The sequence below is a fragment of the Macrobrachium rosenbergii genome, chromosome 3 (assembly GCF_040412425.1).
Source record: "Macrobrachium rosenbergii isolate ZJJX-2024 chromosome 3, ASM4041242v1, whole genome shotgun sequence".
NCBI lineage: Eukaryota > Metazoa > Arthropoda > Malacostraca > Decapoda > Palaemonidae > Macrobrachium > Macrobrachium rosenbergii.
The window spans coordinates 11701198-11725197 of record NC_089743.1 but is presented as its reverse complement, the minus strand read 5'-3'; the positions used below and the strand labels follow the sequence as shown (position 1 = coordinate 11725197).

General features: G+C 35.7%; 1 protein-coding gene across 13 annotated transcripts in view; it reads left to right on the top strand.

Annotated features, from left to right (window-relative positions):
- The window catches only part of LOC136852684 (latrophilin Cirl-like), a 1484851-nt gene that overhangs the window by 1242270 nt on the left and 218581 nt on the right, over nt 1–24000 (top strand). For 8 of the 13 annotated variants that reach the window (XM_067127649.1, XM_067127626.1, XM_067127646.1 and 5 more), the window contains exon 1: nt 6684–7164. The exons of 4 other annotated variants lie outside the window; for them this stretch is intronic. In XM_067127649.1, coding sequence (XP_066983750.1) covers nt 7158–7164 — 7 coding nt within the window. In that variant the 5' untranslated portion in view covers nt 6684–7157. Of the gene's footprint in view, nt 1–6682; nt 7165–24000 lie in introns of those variants that run through there. One more of the 13 variants, XM_067127664.1, reaches the window with a different exon arrangement.

The window sequence follows — 24000 nt, the reverse complement described above, 5'->3', positions numbered from 1 at the left end:
TAGAGTTCTTTGCCATGTTTGCAACCATCGCCATTCACTTTGCGTTCGATCAATAAAATTACGATGCTGGATCCTCCGCCGCCTTTTCCGATCTTGCAAAATAATATGGAAAAGAAGCCTTCGAATTTTGTCATAGCTTGAAGTGAACTCACTGACGTCGCTGACATGATCTCTTTATCGATTGCGCATTGAGTTATTTGATTTAGACCACAGGAGCCGATAAACGTATATGAATAATTAAGCTTGAAAGTCATGTGCCATGGATTAAATTATTTGTTGTGTATGTATTAATTAATCGTGGGTGAAAATCAAATGCCAGTGATTAAATTAATTTTTGTGTATATTTTACTCCCTTTTTTTGCCGAATGCAAAAGCGATAAATGGATGATAGTAGCCAACACAGTAAAACACTCAGCAGTACTTAACGCCCAAGGGACTCTCTCTCTCTCTCTCTCTCTCTCTCTCTCTCTCTCTCTCTCTCTCTGAACTGGACCTAGTGTAGATCAAGGATAGTACCGTCTAGTGCATTCTTCTCTCTGTACAATCTATGTTCTGTTATGGCTGTACCATACGCTATTTAAAAATTACTGATACACATTTTCTGTATGGACATATCGTCCTGTTTAGTGGAATATGTAATGCGATACTTTGATTTTTTTCTAAACCTGTCGGTGTTTTTAAAATAACGCGATTCCAGTTTTCAGCGATCGTTTATTAACGGTATTACGAAGAACAGATCAAAAATTAACGTAAGCGTTATCCCAAGTATTTTCAGATTTGCGGGAAATTAATGACAGCTCTTCAGTAAGCTGACTTCTTCTTTTTGTTTCTTCTTTTTCTTTTAACGTGCAAATTTTATTCCCATTTTTGTATGGGGTAAGCACGATGCCTATATATTTGAAGGACTTTTGATTTGGCTTTGGGGTAGATCTGTGGTCTCGATCGTATATAATTCACCTGCCGTATTTGCCGCAACACAAAATGGGTTTTCCTCAGCCTCCTTTTTTCTTTATATTTCTTATTTGAATTGAACAGGGTATACTGGCAACATTTCTTGTCACGATACACACACACATACAAATATATATATATATATATATATATATATATATATATATATATATATATATATATGTATATATATATATACATATATATATGTGTGTATATATATATATATATATATATAAATATACATATACATATATATACATATATATATGTGTTATATATGTATATAATTCACCTTACGATTTTCCACTTGTACATTTGTATGCGGATTTTGCCTAAAGGGTACAGCCTCCTTTTTTCTCAGCTAATCTATGGATAAGTTGCTAATATTTATTTATACCTGGGTGGACTCACGGACGAGCGAAAGAGAAAGTCAAAATCTAGGACATACCAACGTTAACGAAACACTGCACCCTCCGAAGGTGGACTGTTCAGGTTTTGCCACAATTTCGTTATTACACAACACACATTATACATTATTATATATTATTATTATATATCCGAGCACTGCACCAGTGTCTATATATATATATATATTATATCCTAAATATATATATATATCAGTATATGTATACATATATATATATATATATATATATATATATATATATATATATATATATATATATATATATATATATATGTGTGAGATAGAGAGAGAAAGTCAAAATTCATAGTATCATGAAAAGTTAACGTATAGTATTTTCTTTTGCCCAGTAAGGTAACTGTTAACGTGAGTTTTGTTTGCTCTTTGCCGTTATTATTATTATTATTATTATTATATATTATTATTATTATTATTATTATTATTATTATTTCGGACGTGATCCGAACACTGTACCAGTGTCTGCTACGTCGTCTACTGAAGCTTTGATTGGATCCTAAAAACAAAGGTGGGCGGTGTGGTCGCCACATCCTTTGCAGTAGTATGTATGTCCGGTATATATAATGTATATATATAATATATATATAATATATATAATAATATATAATAATATATATATATATATATAACGGCAAAGAGCAAACAAAACTTATATATATATATATATATATATATATATATATATATATATATGTGTATGTGTACACATACATACATATATATGTGTGTATATATATATATATATATATATATATATATTATATATATATATATATATATATATATATATATATATATATATATATATACGTATATATGTATATATGTTTATGTATATGTACTATTCTTGATGGTGTATTAGTTGATCGCTTTTTATTTTCTAATAATATCAGAGAATACGAACACAGTGCATGAATTACAGTAACGATGCCCTTAAATGCTTTCTCTATGATTCAGCGATGTCATTCCTCTTATACTCTGAATGTCTTAAATGGAAAGCAGTTCTAATAATACTTGGATTTGGTGGCTTTCTCGCCCTATATGCCATGTTCTAGAATTTCTGCGCCTCCTTGGGGCTTAATCGTTATTCATTTTAATCCTCCGTTTCATTCTCCCTTTCTCTGTATCCTTCACTCTGTATCGCCATTTAATTATAACCAAATCTTCATTACAATTCCATGTAGTCCCGTGTTGATCCAGCAGTAATAGTGTATTATATGTAGTTTTATCTCCAGCCAGCAAAGATTTATGTCTAGCAATTGTAACTGTTTCCATATATGAAGTACTAAACGCGTTATTCTTTTTAGTCCTTTTTTCAAAGGTAGGCATTCTTATATTTCAAGGTATGTTATAATATATACCCTAAAAATGCTGATTTCGCAATTCAATGCTCATTTCATGATATCGATGACCATGCGGATAATACAGTATAATGGACTTTTAGAAGCTTTATTGAGTCCTTTCAGCATACTTCACTTATACCGGAAGCAAATTTATCATATTCATGAATATTACGCCATATTTAAATTATTATGGTTTAAGACACTGTATGTTGGGGATGGTCATTGCGTCTCGTTGTAGAATTATCTTGCTTCGTTACATCGCGCGAGCGCTGGATTGCACGTAGCATCTCAGTACCTGAGCGGTACTTAATGATTGCGGTTTTGGTATTAAATATTTGTATAACCATTGTTGTGGAAATCTCAACACTTGAATGACTTAAATAGTATTGAAGCTACGTTCTTGCTTCTTTTTTGTCTGTTAGTCAGCCTGACTGGCTGTTCGCAGGATTACGTTAAAACTCTTGATCGGAACTTGACGGAAGTTGAAGAAAATTTTTGAAGAAAATAAATTTTACATATATATATATATATATATACATAAATAAATATATATATATATATATATATATATATATATATATATATATATATATATATATATATATATATATATATATATATATATATATATATATATCATTCAGGGGAATGCCCTGTAGTTTTTTCCATTGAAATCCCTCGATTCGTTCTGGGGATATTTTATTGGAACAGACATGCACACACAAAAATAAAAACGGGTGAAAGCAAATATGTGCAGAAAGATGGAGGAAGACTTCAAACGCCGGTGCAGAAAGCGGTCGCAAATACAACGGATATTCTTCACAACAACAATCTTCTTCGTTTAACGTGCTTTTTCCGTAGTAAAATGGTTAAAGTAGAATGTAATGACGCTGTTTGTTTGGACATTTTGGCATTGTTGAGACAGACAGAAGTCTGTGATTTGTTTCTGAATTAAGATAAAGAAACGATCGTGGTTATTGCATCTGTAGATTTCACCAGAGTTTCTATTGTAGATAAACAACAGGGTTTAAATCGCAGTTGTTTTGGCTGAGGTTTGCAGTTTTTAATGCCCTTTCATTTACATCCATACTCGGCAGTAGTTGTACCGGTGAATTAACTACAGTAAGTTATTTTGCTTGTGGTTGAAAATAATATTATTTTGGTTGTGGTTGCAAATAATGTTATTTTGCTTGTGGTTGCAAATAATGTTATTTTGCTTGTGGTTGGAAATAATGTTAATTTGCTTGTGGTTGCAAATAATATTATTTTGCTTGTGGCTGCATTGCAAATAATATTATTATAATAATAATAATGATAATTTCCTTTTGTGAGTGTGAATGTGATTGTGGTATCAATTTTTATTTTCACTCTTTATATTTTTAATCCATAATGCATCCGTACATCGTTACCCCTAAAATATGGACTAATAATAATGATCATATATCAGTAATAATGATATCGCTAAAACAAAAGTTAAGATATTTCTATATGATACTGTTATGGAAATCATAATAACAACGAATAACAATAATATACGAATGTACCGAAAAGCCGAATATTTCACGTGATTGTATACTACCAATATGAGCGTTCGAGTTTTGCGGTCGTATCGTCTGCTGAGCGAAGGTGTAAGTAAACCGGGAATCAAACTTGTCCAGTTTTCGTTTTGGTGCAACAGGACAGACGTCGCCGTTAAACGAGTTCTGGAGGCGTTCACTGTTGTCGTGTTTGAAATGGAAGTCTTTAAGGCAACCACAGAGCGAATAATAATAGATCAACGACAAAAACAAAACAACAACAACAACAACAACAGCAATAATAATAATAATAATAATAAAGCGAAAATTTCAGTGTTAATAATAATAATAATAATAATAAAGAGAAAATTTCAGTGTTAATAATAATAATAATAATAATAATAATAATAATAATAAAGAGAAAATTTCAGTGTTAATAATAATAATAATAATAATAATAATAATAAAGCGAAAATTTTAGTGTTAATAATAATAATAATAATAAAGAGAAAATTTCAGTGTTAATAATAATAATAATAACAATAATGATAATAATAATAATTATAATAAAAAGCGAAAACTTAAGTATTATTAATAATAATAATAATAATAATAATAATTGCTGTTTCAGCGGGATTCATCTTATACAGAGCCTTCTCTGCTTCTCTTATTTTAGGCTTCTCGAATAAATATATATCATAAGCAACGAAAACAGAATATCTTTCCATGTCCTTTGGAAATGTATTATACCGTCCACCTGCTGATGAGAAGAACATAAGAAAAATAGAGCCTATTCTGTACAAGGTAAACGTTGTTTTCAATAACACTGCCTTGAAAGAGGGACGCCTTCCAGATAATATTTATTATAGTTGTTCTTGTTGAGTAGATTGAAAAAAAAAAGTTTCCATAAATGATAATAACTGGAACAAATAGAGCAAATTAAGATATTGCAATAATAACGTTAATTATCATGATAGTTACTTATAGAAAGTAAAATAATACTAATCGTCTGGGATCAGTAAGAAATAGAAATAGCGCATAGGTAGGGGTGATAATCGTGAGAAAAAGGTCAATATTTTCTACTGTTCATAGCGGTAGTTTGAATATTATAACCATGTATGTATATAGGTGCCTTGCATTTTTCATTCGAGTGGTACGTTAACGATTAGAAATTAGTGCTGTGATAGACTTCTATAGGAATTAACGGTATGTACATATATATATATAATATACATATATATATATATATATATATAGGAAATATATATATATAAATTAAAAATAAAGTGACATGTTTATATACACACACATACATGAAATAGGAAATTAAAAAATAAAGTGACATCTGAATATATATATATATATATATATATATATATATATATATATATATATATATATATATATACACACACACATATACACATACACATACACACACACATATATATATATATACACTGTATATGCAGTACTGCATATGGATATGTATTTTGTTTAAACGTGTGATCCTCCGCAACATCAATAAAGATTTAAACTATACTCCGTTTTTAATTTGGAAATGCAGTGTTTTAAGAAATGCGCTGCATTATTATTGTATTATATTGTTATCATGATTATTCCTTTATATATTCCTAGCTTGTAACTATTTCGTTAAAGTGGCCTTATTATTTGAAATTGCAAACATCCATATGAAAACAAGTAAGATATTTGTCTGACAGTTTATGTTTACATTCGCCATACACTCAGATTATCATAGCTGTTTCTTTAAGTAATAAAATCTGTTTATGACTGACAAATGTCAGTCACGGATCTTGCAAATTGTCGTGAAGGAGGCTCTGAAAGTCGCCGCTCATCATGCCAGTGTATTTTTAACGCTCTTGAAGTTCCTACTGTTGTTATATGTTTGAGATAATAATAATAATAATAATAATAATAATAATAATAATAATAATAATAATAATAATAATAATAATAACCTTTTTTATTTTCGTCTAGAAAAAACATGATTCATGACTATTATTATTTCACTTTATTAATGCTATTCACGGCAACACTTACTATTAACAGTGTAAAGGTAATGATGCGTTATCACTCGCAATGTTGTTTTTCCATGGATTCAAAATTTCACAAAAACCGTATTAACTATTGTTATGTATTTTCAAAATCCTCCGAGTATTAATTAGAAAATATCGAAGCTGTTATATCAAGATGGTGACGGAAAGCAATGGTATGAGTAGTTATTTTTGAAGTTTTTCGTTGTTTCCATGAGAAATTGATAAAAGGCTCTCTCTCTCACTCTCTTTCTCTCTCAAACTCAGGTGTGGGCTGGCAAGTCCACCGAAGCGGTTGCTGCGGCGACGATAAAAGTGCCATCTGGTGATGGCGCTGCGAACTAACTCATTAACATTCCTCACGACCCGGGTTTTCGAAGCTCAGTGTGGAGTCAGCCGTGGTTCTAGGTGGATGTGTCTCGCTTGCTCTCGTGGCACCTCCCGAAAGGAACTTTAACTTCTGGTGACAACGTGTAACTGTGGAGTCTTAAGTTGGAAAAAAATCTGGAAGGCACTGTTCGCAGTCTTAGGAAGTTTGTTGATATTAGCAAGTTCTTGGTTCAGTGGTTCGAAAAGCGTTAGTGGAACACGATTTTTTTTTTCTAGAAAAGAAACAACGGTGGATCTGTCCCAAGTTTTTTTTTAATTTGTTTTCTTTTATTTAGAAATTACGTTTTGATTCTCATTATCCGGACAGAGTCTAGATAAATCACCGTTAGTATCTATTGCCCCGGACTACTGATTTCTCGAAAATATTGCGAGTGTCCGCCGCGTTCTTGTTTATCATGGATATAATGCTTTTAATTCGGAATAGTGACAACAACTAGCAGAAACCCCTTCGTTACACATGAAAGGTAAGATTCCAATGTGTTCTTTCGTTGTGTGTGGAACGCTTGTGTTGTGTCGTGTTGGTGTTGCTTGTTCAGGGTTCAAGTTATTTTTTTCTGTTGTCTAGCCTAGACGTATAATCTTTAGTTAGCATGTTGAGAATTTTCAAGACCTACGACATATAGTTTCATCTTTATTTGAATAGTATAGTGATGTAATTAGGTGTATTCAGTCAAATGTATTTTTTTTTAATTTAAAATTTTTTTGCATATTGAATCATCGTATGGTAGGTTGTATACAAAATTGTCGAACAACATAAAAATTCCATGTTATTATCGTTAAGAAAACTAGGTTTTCGGTATTAGTAATATTTTTCTTGACGAATAATTGTTAATCAGATTTGACAAGCCGAAAGATTAAGATCTTGTCATGATCGACAGAGAGCACCCGAGTATCAAATTTCATAACATAAACAAAAATACGATGGATCTTTTAATTCTATTATTTCCCGCCAGCCCAAGCGGAGAAATTTGTTGCTCTATTTGGGAGCGATTTTGCAAGTGAACTTCGAAAGTTTAACATTCAGCTCCACGGAGACCCTCGCGTCTGAATGTGACTTCGTTTACGATAATGTCAGATTTTTTTCCAATAATTCGAAATGAATAATCTAAAATTGCAGTAAATATCAAATTGGGTGAATCTGTGAGAAGAGCTCATTTCTTGAATAACATTACTCATTCATTGGTAAATAGTCTTGATTCTTATTCACACGGAAATACATTTTGAAAGAAACGCTAAACCTCCCCCCTTCGAATGAGAATGATTTTTGGGGGGAAAAGTCTTCGGGAGAGAAACACGCGTGTTGGTGCAATGAGTAAAATTTATTTTTATTAAAGGGAAGTGATGTTTGCGGCGCCACGCCAGCTACAACCCCGGGTATTGAATAGCCATGCATTTCAGATGAGGTGCAAAGAGCGCTGGTCGTTATTAAAGTCTTATATAATAGTATCAACAACAGTTCACACGTTCAGGCGCAGTTTTAGTCGTCAGGCCTTTATATCGTTTCATTTTTAGCTGAATGTGATTACTTTCGTGTGGAGTGTTAAAAGATACGCTTATACTCTCATCCTGCCTTGAATTTCTTTTAAATGCAAATTGTTTTATATGCTTCATGATTTTTTAAAAATCAATTAATTAATTATTTTTTTCGGTTGATCGAGTTTCGGTCGCACTCGCCCACGTTTTGTTTGTAAAATGAATGTTTATTGGAACCGTGTTATTTTTGTACATTTGTCTCGCGTTCAGTAATGTTTTAATTGGCTTTCGTTAATAATGCACGACTTATTACTCTGGGAATATGTTATGGAGAAACCAGGATCATGGGCGAGTTTTCCACGCTGTAAACTGTTAATTAAAGTTTGTTTGCAATCGCTCAAAGTTGCCTTGCGGAAGACGCTGAAAGGCTCCCGCTTTCTTTATTTCTTAAAGCGACTGTTCGCGAATGTCGCGTTCTTGTTGTTATTTCATTTCATCAATATCTAATTAAATTTTGCACGTGGCATGAGGCTCCAAGTGTGGCGCGACTCGTTATCGTATTCTCCTAATATGCTTCTGTGCAGTTGGTTACGGTTATGTTTTGAGACAGTGCACTGCTATTGCAAGTCGTTCTAGCTTAGAGCATGTGGGAATATGCACTCGTGTATTGTTTGTATAAAGTTTATAGAATAATTCAGATCTATAGGCTCGAAATTTATTAAGGAATTGCAGCGGCTTACTTATGGAATTGAAAAACAACACAAAAAGTTCCACTTCTGTTTGCAAAACCTCTTCGCTATAACGATAATTCCTTTCAAGTAATATGTTTATCGAATGTTGCGTAGAAGTCTGAAGTACTGGGAAAACCAGTCAGTGCATGAAGTAGTTTCTTTTATTGTGTTTCAAATAGAGAGTAACGTATTTTGAGAAAATATATACTTATATATTATCTAATGTGGATGGGTTTTAAACATGGAGGTTTGGAGGCAATAGAATCCTCCAGGATTAGGCTAGTAGTCAGATGATGTAAATTCTCGTTTCCCTTTAGGTTACAGCAAGCGCTGTTCCTCTCAGAAATGTTTATTCCAGTTATCTGTTGTATGCAATAACTAAATTAAGAAGTGGTGGAACTCCCTTCAATAGGAGGTTATGGAACAAAATTATGTTTTCGGTAATTCGTCGGTTTAAAGCGCAGATTGTCTTGCAATAGGAACTCATTTAGGTACCGGTAATGCTAATACTCGCCGGTAATATTAATGTATTGCGGAGTTGCTATGCTGTACATGAAAAAAAGTTAACTAAAATTTTTCATTTAAAGGATTTTTAGTGCTCATTGTGAAAAAGTATAGACATTAAAAGCTTTTGCTATATCAAACATTTGCATGTTGTGCATACACATACGTTATAGGAGTTGTGTATACAAGTGTTTTGCACGGGTCGCATGAGTGTAATAATTTTATTTAACGGTGTGTAGGATTCTAATGGGAGAAAATAAAGAATGTTATTGCTTTTGCCATAGGCCTATGTGGTTTAAAAGTATTAAGCTTCAGGAAATGTAATCAGGCCATGCCGTTAGAGAAATAATGAACTTTGAAGTATTCTGTCATACTTGCACTGCTTTTTAAAGTGACAAGAAAGTTCCCCAGACGAAAACAGTGTTTTCTTTATTATTTCCTAAAGGAGTAACGCCTCAGCAATTTTCAAGAATACTCAGGTCTTTGAAGCAAAAAGAACCACGCCTGATAACCAAACGGCTCACTAACACAAGGAGCCTCGCCGAACAGGGCCAATATTAGGGCCTCTTTAAATAACCATAAGAATTAAGATGTGTGATGGCGGTTAGTTATCAGTATTATGCGAATTGACAGTATGACTGGGCTGGTCTGCTGTTATTTTCAATAAGGTTTAATATTATATAAATGACTCAACGTTCAGTTTATATATAGGCTATATAGTACAAGGCTGATCCAGCTTGTAGATTGTGGTTACAAAACCTGATTAATTTTCATAACCTAATTAAAATTGTTAGCGATACAGCAGCTTGCGCACGAATAGGTTTTCCAACTATTATGGAAAGAAGTGAATAGTCTATTAAGGTGCAGGGCTATTCCATTTAGCCTATTTACTCGTAGTCAGTCATTTGTCGCTTTTATGAAATACCGTACTGTTTTTTTGTCTCTCGACGTTAGTCAAACTTGGGCGATATAAATTAATGTTTACTTCAACGATTTTTTTTTTATACTGTAGATATGAATTATATTTCAAAATAAGGAAAAGGTCCTTATGTTCAGTTTCATAAAATATTCAAGAGAATGGAAAGTTCTGATGTATTTATGTATGAGAGAGAGATTTAGTGCCCAACTTTACTCATGAATAATTTTAAGAGAAGTTTATAAGGTATTCCTGTATCTAGAGAGAGAGAGAGAGAGAGAGAGAGAGAGAGAGAGAAAGAGAGAGAGAGAGAAGACTTCAGGGTGATTTGTTACTCCCCGGTGTTAGGTCTAAGTGCTGTTCCCATTCATTTTACTTTGCTTCCCTCGAATACCTTTTCCCCTCTTTGTATACTTCCCCTTTTACCTCCTACTTTTCTTGTTTTCCTTATCCTGCCTCTCGCCTCTCTTTCCTCTGTAGCCGCAGATTCTCCTCCCCCCCCCACCACAACCTCCACCACACCTCACCACTACCTTGTTTCCCTGGAATCACCTTCCATAGCCTGTCTCTAGGGTTTAGGCTTCTTTAATTTGCTCATTTTGCTTCTTTAATTTGGTCTGTAGATAGAAATCATTGGCACAATCGTGTGGAACAGAAATAAATTTCAGACTTTCTCCGATGTCTAAAAGAAGTATATAGCAACTGCATAGGAATTACCTGGGCAATAACTGCTTGCATACCAAGTTTATATCAACTTTATATATATATATATATATATATATATATATATATATATATATATATATATATATATATATATATATATATATTTTTATGTGTGTGTATTGTAAGAGAGAAAAAAGTTAAGGGAAACATTCAATTTACGCCTAATAGGTTCTTGTGTATTGTTCAAAGGGAATCATTAAGTCGAAATTTATTGTTCGTAGGTACCGTATTTTGCCATAGATATCTATTACTACTAACCTGATTTGCCCATCTTAGTAGTACTAAGATCTTCGAAGTAATTTAAGCCTATGAATGTGAAAGCGTTCATAATAATAACATTAAAATATTCAGATACACCTGTGGGTGTTTACGTATACAGACGGAGGTGTGGTTTCACTCCTCTTCTTAACTAATTAATCTGGAAATTGCTGCATTAGTATCCGCTTCTCTTTATGGCCGGCACGAGAGGGAGCGTAACCCCGAGAAAGAAAGCAAAAAAGAAGAAAATGGTGTTACGCAAACATTGATTTTCCTTCTTTTTCTGTTGCCCTGCAACTGTGTTCTATGACAAAGGGGAACTTCGGTCACAGAAAGAAAACGAGCTATATTTAGTGGGTGTACGTTCATATCTGCGTGTATTAGTGTGTGTGTGTGTATATATATATACTGTATATAATAGGCATGGATGGGCTTCATATATGACCGTACGTACGGATGTGTTGTGTATTATTTTTTTTAAGTGTCCTTTCATTTAATTGGAACTGCGCTGCAATGGCGGGGAATTGTCCTTTTTGTTTATTCAGTCGAGTGGAAGCTTTTCTATTACTTTTGTAGGCCTATCCCCTACCGGAGGATCTGCCTTTTGCCGTCTAGAGAGATAAAACCATCTTTAAGGTTTTATTTTCAATTTGATCCTTTCATTTTTCATCTTTATTTCCAGTTCGTTAAATAGGCCTATACGCACAAACGATATCATATGTATATATATAATAAACACACACACACACACACACATATGTACATATATATATATATATATATATATATATATATATATATATATATATATATATATATATGATTACTTTAACACATGATTCGTTGTTTATCACACGTTACCACAGGTGAAAAAATAAGACCGGTTTCGAATTTATTTTAAGCCATTGCCATTGACGAAGTATATTATTGACGTGTGTGTGTGTATATATATATATATATATTATATATTGTATACTATATGTATATATATATATATATATATATACTGTATGTATATGCTGGTGTTTCTGCCTAGATCTGCTTGTAAAACATTCGTATGTCCATACTTTAATGGATGAAATTAACTGATAAGTTATTTGGGTGTTTTTAATATGCACCCGCACTGATAATCCCAGATGACCTCACTATATAAGACTGCTGCTTAATATGACACAATAATAATAAAGGGGTGGGGTGATTTCTGCCTACAGATCAGAGGCAAATTTAGTTTACCCTAAAGCATGTTGGCTTTGCTTTGTGGGGACAACTAATTTATCCTTGATTATTCTTCTTCGTACTTTAGAAAGGTGTTTACCTTCGAAAGTTTCCCCGAGGAGGAGCTTGGAGACTGCGAGAAAAAATAGAGAAGGGGGCGTAAGGACGGTTTTGCTGTCCAAGAGAAATATCAGGTATTTTCTCCGCCATCTTTCCTTCCTGCTTTTCCTACTCAGCCTGCCTTGTTCGGAGTTTACAAGAATGATATTTTTTCATGCATTTAGAATGAGGAGGGTGCGAAAGAGTTCTCTCTCTCTCTCTCTCTCTCTCTCTCTCTCTCTCTCTCTCTCTCTCTCATGGCATTTTTTGTCACCCTTTCCGTGCCTGGATGGAATCTCCTGGATTTACCAAGTATTGCATTCTGTAGTTCAACCGTAGAATTTTTGCATTTCGTATCAGAATGTTTGTAGTTTCATATGTTCGATGTAGAAAGTGTGCATGTGCAAGAATTTTGACTAATTCGGCTTTCTTCAACATTTAATGATGCAGGAAACGCAGATTTTATTATATATATAAATGTATATATATATATATATATATATATATATATATATATATATATATATATATATATATATATATATATATATATATATGTGTGTGTGTGTGTGTGTGTATACAGTATATATATATATATATATATATATATATATATATATATATATATATATATATATATATATTATATATATATACATATATATATATAGCTTATGTGTACATCTTACATTGTCTCTTACTTGCGCTACGGCTAAAATAAAATTATGGAGATTTTTAACAACATTGAATGCTTTCCCTACGGCACTCCAGTTAGAGTCGGGTTCCAAAAGTGTGTGCTGTATAAAAGCTTTTTTATTGAAGAACCCTCAATTAATTATACTAAACACATAATATATATATATATATATAGCCTACTTACACATACTTATAGTATATATACATACATATATATATATACACACACACATATACATATATATATATATATATATATATATATATATATATATATATATATATATATATATATATACACATACATATGATATGTGTGTATATATATATATGTGTGTGTATATATGTATATATATATGTTTGTGTCCGTTTATGTAAATATTTCTATAAATTCGGTAATTTTTAAAAAAATATGTCCATTGTCGTATGCCTAAACTTCACGACAGAATAGGTGTAGGAATTTCGGCGTATTAAAATTTGCCAAAAGCCTGTGGAGCAGTTCAGGAATTTTAGTCATTAATTGTATCTTTTTATGGTTTCTGTAAAACGTGGAAAGACTGATTTTATTGTCACTACAAGAATTCTGTAAACCATTTACTGTAGCTGGACAAAAAAGCACGGAAGAATCCCAGTCACCTCAGAGAAACTGCGTGCAATAATATTACTGGAAATGGCATATTCAGACTTGGAAAGAGAGTTGATTATTTACTGTCTTTCTTGAGTTTAATACAAAATACCGTTTAGTTTGTTATAGTTTGTGCTGATCAAGTACAATGATAGAGATACAAGATTCAGTTTGGCATGAATGAAAGGTATAAGGTACATTGTACAGCTGCATCGGAAATGACAAAGAAAATTATTGTAATATTCATTGTATATGTTCACTGATTAATACTTGTAGAAATATTTTACAGAATCCTTTTGAAATATTCCCATGGTTGTGTAATTTGGAAGATAACATGCCCAAATTTAGTTAAAGGCATACAAAGCTATTCGTGAAAGAAAGTTGTGTTTCTGTGCAAATTTAAATAGTTTTACTCACCTCACATTAAATGCAGACTTTCTAGTAATGGAAATAGCAGTTTTGGGGCATCCGTTCACCCTTCTGTAACCTAAGTTATGTTGACAAACTGTGCTCTCAGGAACCACATACCTACATGGAAGGACTGGCGCGGCCAGAGAAGCTGTTTTTCGCCATTTATAGGGCTACACTTGTCAAATGTGTTAGAGTAGTCATTTAGAATTGATTTGAATTTATTTTAGATTTTTTGTTTACATTATTCTGAAGGTTCATTTTGTACAGTATGTCTGCTATTATTATGTGTTTACGACGATATGACTTACTTCTGTTACCCGCGTCATTCTTCATTTCCCTCGGTTTTAGGTAATATTTCTTCTATGATTTTTATCATAATGCATTATTATTACTATTATTATTCGGAAGCCGAACTTCAGAAAGTTCACGAACTTCCCAGACATAGTTGAGTGACTTTCTCTCGAGTCGGACCTCTTGCACTTGGAAGTCTTGATTCCACGCCCTCCCTCCCTCCACACTCCGTGGAGTTTTAAGGGAGTTCGCGGGAGATTTTCTTCAGTGACTAACGGAGTTTATGAAAAAGGGACTTTTGGATCTCTCTCTCTCTCTCTCTCTCTCTCTCTCTCTCTCTCTCTCTCTCTCTCTCTCTCTCTCATACACAAATTATTTTTCCTGTGAGCGAAATGTTTCATAATTAGTGGAGGCATTTTCATTACATAATACATTTCTTACTGTGCAATATTTGTGCATATGGACACTTCTTGTGGTTTATGTATACTTATTGTTATATGACATTTTGCTGTTTTTGTTTTATTTATTTATTTTTCATCTCCCAGTCTATGAATTTTATATCATAGAACTCTCTATATTCATTTTTTCTTTGACTCTTCCATGCATTCGCTCTCCCCTCGACGACTGGCTGGCCTCCCGTCGCCACGTCCTTTGCTGGCGACTGTTTCAACCCCACCATCCCAGCAGTTCCCCGGCAGGGATTGACTGTTGGACCCCTACAAAGACGACAATGATGACGAATAAGAAAGCAACGCCGACGAGCAGCTGAATAAAGCGAATGGCGAGCGTTTTTACAGCCCCACCCCGGTCGGGATTCGCTGCCTCCGAGAGAGAGAAAGAGAGCGAGAAATAGGGAGGGTCGCCACCGACGCTGCAGGACCTCTGCCGCATTAATGGCATGCAATATGCTTGGGTCTCCTGGCCTTTTCATTCAGCCGATTGCAGGGTAGCTCTCGGGGCACAGCTATAGTCTTTTGGCCCATCCCACGGGCGGTAGCGGTGGCATCGATGTTGGTGGGGGGGCTGGGAGGGGTGAAGCGCCGGCGACGGGGACGCTGAAGAAAGAAGAGGTTGGTCTTAGTGGGAGGTGGAAGGTGTGTTGGTCGTTGTTTCAGTGTTTAGGTGGTGACTTTTATTTTCGTGCAGCTACGTGTCACAGCAAACTTTTCTTATGCCCGGTAAGGAAATAAAAACGTATTTGGTCCCTATGCTATTTGTATTTTTAATTTGTAAGGCAAGGAATATAAAGGCATGACGTATGCGTAATTTCGTCACTGTCTTCATATCATACTGGACTTGCAAATGGACTAAACCTGAAGTGAAGTCTATTACTGTTATTCTTTATGGAGAGTCAAAGGAAGCGAGAAAGGTCTCAGCTTAGGCTTCGTCACCTTTTCTCCATCATTTCATTACTTTGTAAATTTTATTAACAATTTGTACATCTAATGAGTTCATTCTTACTTATTCATTCATCACCAGTGCAGACTTTCGCTCTTCAAGTATTAATATCATCCCCCCTGCGAGGGGAGGGCGAACACTCTCCATCCATCCACAGCGAAATTGCAAAATGGTCTCCTCCCGTCTTCCCCCTCCGAATCAGAGGGATATTTGCGGTGATTAGTCTTAGATTAATTATAAAGCTGACCCCGCTGTACGGTGAAGTCATTCAGATACAGATGAGCCCCAGTTGATTGATTGATTAATGTAAACTGTGCCGGTAGGACAAAGATCAACAACGCCTAAGTTGTGTGGAAAATTTTGGTATAATTAATGTAAGGGAAACAAGGGACTTTCATATGATATGATATGACATGAGATTAAATGCTTGGTTTGTGATGTAATGCAAGGCTGTGCAAACCGCTGCCAACATGAATACATTATGCCAGAGTGACTCTATTAGTTACCCTCTTACTGTATGTCATTTGCGTTTTAAAGCACACAGCGGTGACAATAACGATGCTTATATTTATATTTATATTTATATATATATATATATATATATATATATATATATATATATATATATATATATATAATCTTTATTATCTTTGTTATCGTCGCCGTGTTGTGCTTTAAAACACAAATACAGTAACAGGGTAAATAATAGCGTGCGTGTCATTTATATCAGGCTTGCAGAGAATCGCTTGCTGATGAACCACACATAGCCTATGCACAAACGTATAGTGTCTGTCTGTTGTAAACATAATCGTATGAATTTGGCGGTATTCACACTGGGTGTTCAGACCCACTGCCGACAAGTAACCAACTGATAATTGTGGGGAAAATTGCAAACAGAGACTTAGTGCTTGTTTGTTTGTATGCAACCATTCGAAGGGCACAGTGTGGTAACGGAGGAAAGATAGGAAATACAAAAGGCACCAAATTAAATAATCAAAACCACGAGAATTTGAAAGCATGACATGGTCGAGTCCTCACCACTTGGAAGGATTCTATGTGAGTGCCTTCTCTCCAACCCAAAGGGTGTGCTTGTCCAAACTTGAGGTGTGTGGTGGTTATAACATTTTTGCCATAGATTGGTTTGTTTGGATATGGGTTGGTTCTTTATATTATTATAGGAGAACTCATAAGTTTTTATTTTACATGTAGCGTGATTTATAGTTATTTCGAATGTTTTCTGCTGACTGGTGTGTATATTAGTGCATTAACCTAAGTTGTTAATTATTCGTTTGCACGTACAAAATTACATTCATCTTGTGATATTTAAAGAATTTGAGATAATTTGCATAGCTACTTATTTTACGATATCTGCACGTGTCCTAATATTTATTTATGGAATGATGTCTTGTACATTGATATGCAAGGTCGTTTCACCTTCATAATTTTCGTCATGCATGTTCATTTTATTATTCTGCTGGTGTTTTATTGCGTTTTGACATTGTATTTGGGTGTCATTCGGTATGATTTTTAGATGTTCTTATGTGTTTATTTGCCGCTCGTGTGTCAGTATTGTCTATAACAGACAGCACGAAGAAAAGTGGTGTCAAGTTTATCTCCAGGACACATTTCGTCACCTCTGCGGTCTCGGAGGACATGTTAGACAAGTTCTCCTGCAGGTAACGTTGGAGGAAGAAAGAAACAATAAGCACTTCACCTGGTGCTGCTGCCAGATGCCCCAGCCAGTTGCCCCCGCCATTAAGGTTCAGAGCAGGGCAGCGCAGATGCCCCTCATCTCTGGTGATGAACACTTGATTCCGCTGCCGTTCTACAATGGCGGATGATAGATTTACGGGGGAGGATGTGATTGTGTTCAGTACCCGAATGTTTGCTGGATGGAGGGCCGTCACCTGTGTCCGTGTTCCGTACTTATTATTATTATTATTATTATTATTATTATTATTATTATTATATATATATATATATATATATATATATATATGTATGCATAGGCCTATGTATGTATGTATGTATGTTTGTTTGTATGTATGCATTTGTGTGGGAGGGTTAGGAATGGGCTTGTCCCAGTAAAAGCTCATTGGACCTTTGTGGACTTGAGTAATGAATTAAGTACCTGGAAGTTAGATGCCTGTGGTAGTTGAAACCAGCGTTTATTATAAAGGGCAAGGTGAAAGCTACTTCATCCTAAAATAATTGTTAAGATTGGAGGAGTGTATATATACAGTATATATATTATATATGTATGAAAATATATATATATATATATATATATATATATATATATATATAGAGAGAGAGAGAGAGAGAGAGAGAGAGAGAGAGAGAGAGAGAGAGAGAAAGAGTGTGATCATATTAATGACATTGGCAAGGGTAATACTATGATGAATAGTGTAAATAATAAAACGCAATTTGCATCCAATTATATATTGTTCCCCGTTGCGCTAGAACAATAGTGAACGGGTAATGAATTCTATTAAGACTTGCCGTCTTAACGGATAGCGAGGATATCATCTATCGCCAGCGACCATTACATAAATAGGCAGAATGAAGGCGCTTTCACTTCTGGATTATCCTTAACTTCTCACAGGCCGGGACTTGTTGTCTTGACTGTCTCTCTCTCCTGTTACTTAAGCTTTTTACTGTATTGATATATCAGTAACCTAACAGCAGTCATAACAAACTCACACTCAGGTTACTTCTTTTCTTAACATATGGGAGACATACCCGTCTAAAGGGGCACCTATCGTACTGCTATAACTTTGTGGAGTGTCATCGTTGGTAGCATTATATTTTCTTTTGGTTTTATGTCCCCCCCCCCCTTTTTTTTTTCTTTCTTTCTTTTCTCCTTTCCAGCCGGAGGTGGGCCGGGAGGGCCAGGTGGCCTAATTTGCCATATCATTATGTCATCGCATGACGACTTCGGTGGTGGTCCGTGTGATTGCCGACACCCCGACCCGCTTATTTTCAAAGCTCGGGATATCATTCAATCGGAATGTGCTGTTTGGTTGTGGTCTCGACCTGTCAGAAATTCTGGATCCTTTTTGTGTGTCTTTTTTCTCCGTCCTTGCTTTTAGCTGGGAAAAATAATTAGATTTAAAAAAAATGTTTCTACTAGTAGATTAATTGATAATTTAGCAAGGAATTGTTATTTTGCAGTTCAACACATAGGGTTTTTATATGACATTTTTACCTATAGGTTCTGTTTGTGAGGTGACTGCTTCGTCAGCACCCCCACCCGTCGCAGATTTGTAGGACACTGGCCTTTACTTGAAGTTAGAAATGAGCAGTATTATACCACATCCGGGTCAAGCTTTCCAGACTTTTTCCTTTTTTTGTTTTTCAAGGTTTAGTCCTCTTTGATTTTTTGATTTTTTACCCTTTCAGACAGGCCTATTTGTTTTTCTCTGATACGGTTACATATATAGTTAACTCGTACATTTTTTTTTCTAATTTTAAGCTAGTGAGAGGGAGTTGTAACGGCTTCATTATGATCAAGAATAGATTCTTAAGATGCATGTCTTATCTTCCAGAGAACTAAATGAAGGGAAGCGGTATGTTATTTCTTTAATGGGACAGAAAAACCTTAGTATCCGTAGGTTGCCTGTGAAAGAGAGTGGAGGTACAGCCTATAGTTATAGTTGTCAATAGAGTAAATAGAAATGAAATGTTAAATGGAGGAAATGCGGAGAATGTTTTCTGTGGCAAAACGGTGGGAACTGAACTATTATTTTTCTCTGGTTTCCGTCGCCGAGGGCCTGGAATTCCTGAAGAGAATTTTGGGTTAGTCCGGGCCAAAGGTCTCTCTCTCTCTCTCTCTCTCTCTCTCTCTCTCTCTCTCTCTCTCTCTCTCTCTCTCTCTCTCTCTCTGCTGGTGGAGGACCCCTGAGCCGCAGGAGGAGTTTGGTGCCTTTCGCGGGAATTGTGGTGCTGAAGGTCCCTCTAGGTCTAGGAACACGCACGCTCACACGCATGCGCAACTGCATTTCTCCGGTCTTATCTTTTATGTTCAATCCACCTCGTGCTGCCTTGTCTACGGTTTCCTTCGGGGCGACCGGAAAGACTGGTCATTGTGTTCCAGCCAATCAGAGGTCACAGGCAGGACCCACTCTGAGTGGGTCCTGGTCACAGGTACATCAAATCGAGTTATTCGAGGCAAAACACGTTTGCAATATCTTTATTTATTTTTATTTATTTATTTATTTTATTTTTATTCACATTCATGTACATTCAGTTAATACTAGCAGTCTGTTTAATTGTTAAAATAAGATCATTTCCCCCAATCATTGTTGGTTTAAGTTTTCCTAAAGCTGCCGTTTCTGAGGCTTTGTAAGTTAGTTAGGCAAATTCAATTAAATTGAATTTTAATTGCGTTGTTTTCAAGATTAAATTTTAATTACTCGTAAACAACGTCAGCCTGTTGAGCTGAGCAGCCTTGTATGTTTGTGTACATTTCGGTAATTGAAAGTGATTTTATCTACCAACTAACTCATTGTTCTTGGGCAGGTAGACTGGAAAGCCTGCCCTTTGTACGTTTAATTGCCGACCGAAGTTTGAATATCGCGTCCTTTTTATTTCCTTAACATTCTTACGTGCTATTGGAAGCATAATGACCTTGGCTCTGTACTGGCTGTATTTGTTGATTACGCATCAATGATACTCATATCTGAGTTCAGGGATCTTTTTCAGGGTTCTGCGTAACCGGTCATTGTTTCATGAATTAGCCTTTCTGTTGGGTTTTTAGTACCGTCATGCTGTTGGTTTTTGGAGTAGCTTTGGTGTCCATTTAGTCTGCATTTCGTTGAAATCGTCTGCAATTGTTTACTAGCGGCTTTTATTCTGTGAAGTGAAGTAATGATGAGGTCTCAGGTGCTCATGCATCAGCGATGATGTTTCTGCAGCATTTTAAAACATGCATTGTTGTTTCTCTCTTGCTTTTAGGACATTAGTTGAACGTCTGTGTACTCTTTTAGAACACTGTTTGTTCATTGCCTTTATACCACACCATTTGTTCATTTCAGAACCTTACCGTTCGTAGAGCCGAGGTTCCTTCCGTTATCAGTAAATCCGATCTTCGTTAAGTGACCATTTATGGCATTTTCCCCCCCTTTTTTGTGCGTTTCTTCTTGTCCCCATGTGGTCTCTGCCGCACATAGGTCCCCTCGCTGCTACAAATTAACTCTTGATGATCTCCCGGGACAACTATGGGTTACCAGTTCACATCCCCCCACCCCCGTCCGTATAAATCATCCTCTTTTCTGAGTAACCTCCTTTTTGCTACCGCTTTTGTCTCCCTTCTACAAAATGAACCCCTAGAGCCGGTCACTCGTCGACTTCTGTTTGGGTGTTGTTTGCTACTTGAGGTTTTTCAAAGCACTAATTTTCCTCATAACGGTAGTTCCCCCTTGTTTTGTTACAGAGTTTTGTAGCCTATTTGGAATTGTCGAAGCTAGTGTTTTCTGGTTTAGTGGTGTAGCTCATATGCTTATAAAAGCCGTTGTGTATTAAGAATAAGCTTGAATGGATTTCAGGTCTCCAGTTCTCAGCCGAATCAGAGTTATATTAAGCAAGATTGGAAATGATTTTTCGCCCCAGTCTTTCGTCGTCCTTGACCTTTCTTGTGACGCTAACCCCGAAAAAATATTCCTGATACTTTAGAACATTCTGTACCTGTCACGCTTAGAATTCTTCAGAACGTATTCCAATATTTCGCTATTACCGCTCGTCTGACAACGTTCTTGATCGGCCGGGGTTGGGGTTGGGGGTGGGGGTTAGGGTTAGGGTGGGAGGCGGCACGGTTGCTGTCTGAAGAGTTGAACGTGGCTTCAGAGCCGTCACCTTTCCCCTCCAAACAGCATTCATAAACTCATCTATTTCATACAGCTCCTTCCCCATTCTTGTGGGAGGGGATATCCCCCTTTGGATAGTGGCCGGGGGTTAAATGCAACCCTCCCCCCGCAGTCCCACGTTCTCTATTTCTGTTACCCTGTCCCTTGTACCGCATTGTCGAGCCTTGCAGAAATGCCTTTATACGTTTGTGCAAATGTCGTTTTAAGTAAGGCAGCGTCGCGTCCGATGTAATGGCCTGTACGTAATTCGAAAACCATCCCCCAGATACGCTCGAGTTGCTATGAGATGCTTTTGTGGTGTGTTCAGTATTATATATTGGACTGCCATGTGCTCGCATTGAAGGCCTTATAGGTGACTGGTGTTGGATGGAAAGGGGTGTGGTTCCCTTTCCCCCGCCCCTTCTTGTGAAGTATAGTCGGAGAGGCCGGGTCTCAGGAGTCCTGTAAGGCCAACTTTTCTTTTTTCCAGTTGAGTTCCCTGAGGAACAGTAGCCTATATTATTGACTGCCAGTATTGAGGTTGGATATGACTGTCATTTAGACCTGACTAAAGGAAAGAGATATGTTCTACTGCAACTGAAAATCGTTTAAATTTGCATTTGATGTTTGGTTGTGGATTGGCGTTCAGCTTTCGCCTCGGAGTTTTCATTTGTTTATTTATGTATGTATATGTATGTTTTATATTTGTTTATTTATATATATATATGTATATGTATATATATATACATACATGTATGTATGTACAGTATATATGTATATATATATATATATATATATATATATAGAGAGAGAGAGAGAGAGAGAGAGAGAGAGAGAGAGAGAGAGAGAAGAATAATAATAATAATATGCGGAAATCTGTTTGGATGTAAGTGAATAATATTTTTGACGATTGCCTCTAACGGTAATATATTATTCACACACTTATTTAAACCCTGAGAAGAGACTGAAATCTTGTTAATCAAAGACTATTTTTCGACGCTAAGATCTAGCCTATACTCTTGTATATTTCAGTACATAATAAGTTCTTCGATGACGCTTGGAACACTTTTCTTTGAAATTTTATTCAGAGAAAGGTTAGCGTATGACAAGAAATTTAGGCAATCTCTCTCTCTCTCTCTCTCTCTCTCTCTCTCTCTCTCTCTCTCTCTCTCTCTCTCTCTCTCTCTCTCTGCTTGATCGTTTGAGAGAGAAGTTTGAACAATCTCACACTTGGGTTTTTGTTTGTTTGATTGGGATAGGGTTCAGCTAGTTTGCACAATTTTGTTTTGATTTTTAGAGCAAACTTGTTCATATTTTGTTTTCGTTCGGATGTATACCTTTAGGTTTTTGTTTTTATTCACCTTTATTTTTTTTAAACGGCGAACTACTAAATGGTTTGCGCTTTTGAAATGTGAGTGTTCGGTATGTGAAGGGCGTAGGTTTTGTCAAGGGCACCTAGACAGTGGTTAAGGGTATTTGGAATTATTCTTGCTTTCGCATATTGACACGAGATGAATTTATTATATTCTCTCTCTCTCTCTCTCTCTCTCTCTCTCTCTCTCTCTCTCTCTCTCTCCAGCGGAAATCAGATGCGGTAATTGGAATGATTTACGAGTTGCCGTATATCTCTTGGCTGTAGTTCAAGATCACATTCAGATACAGAGTAGAGTACAAGATGATAAGACAGGTCTCGATTACAACTAATAACAGTGGTTTCCGCTTTCATTTTCACTTGTACCTTTTGGTACTTTCGAAGTGGCGTCTCTCCTTCTCGTATCGGATGACTCGTTCCCCCCTCCCATATATATAACTCCAGGTTTTGGTGTTGTATTCCTTTGTCTCTTTCCTTTTGTGGTGATGTCACCCGATGTCCATTCTGAGGCCCCTTGAGCCATCGGAAGGTCACAAAGGTACGTGTTTGCGGTCAGTGGCCTCTTTGTGGCTTTTCTCTCTCTCTCTCTCTCTCTCTCTCTCTCTCTCTCTCTCTCTCTCTCTCGTGGCTTGGGTGGTAGAGCGTCCACCTCACAACTGGACCAAGGTGGACTGGACCTGTGCTCGAATCTCGAAACGGTCTAGGAGGGAGAGATGGGCGCGTTCCGTAAAAGTCCAGTGTG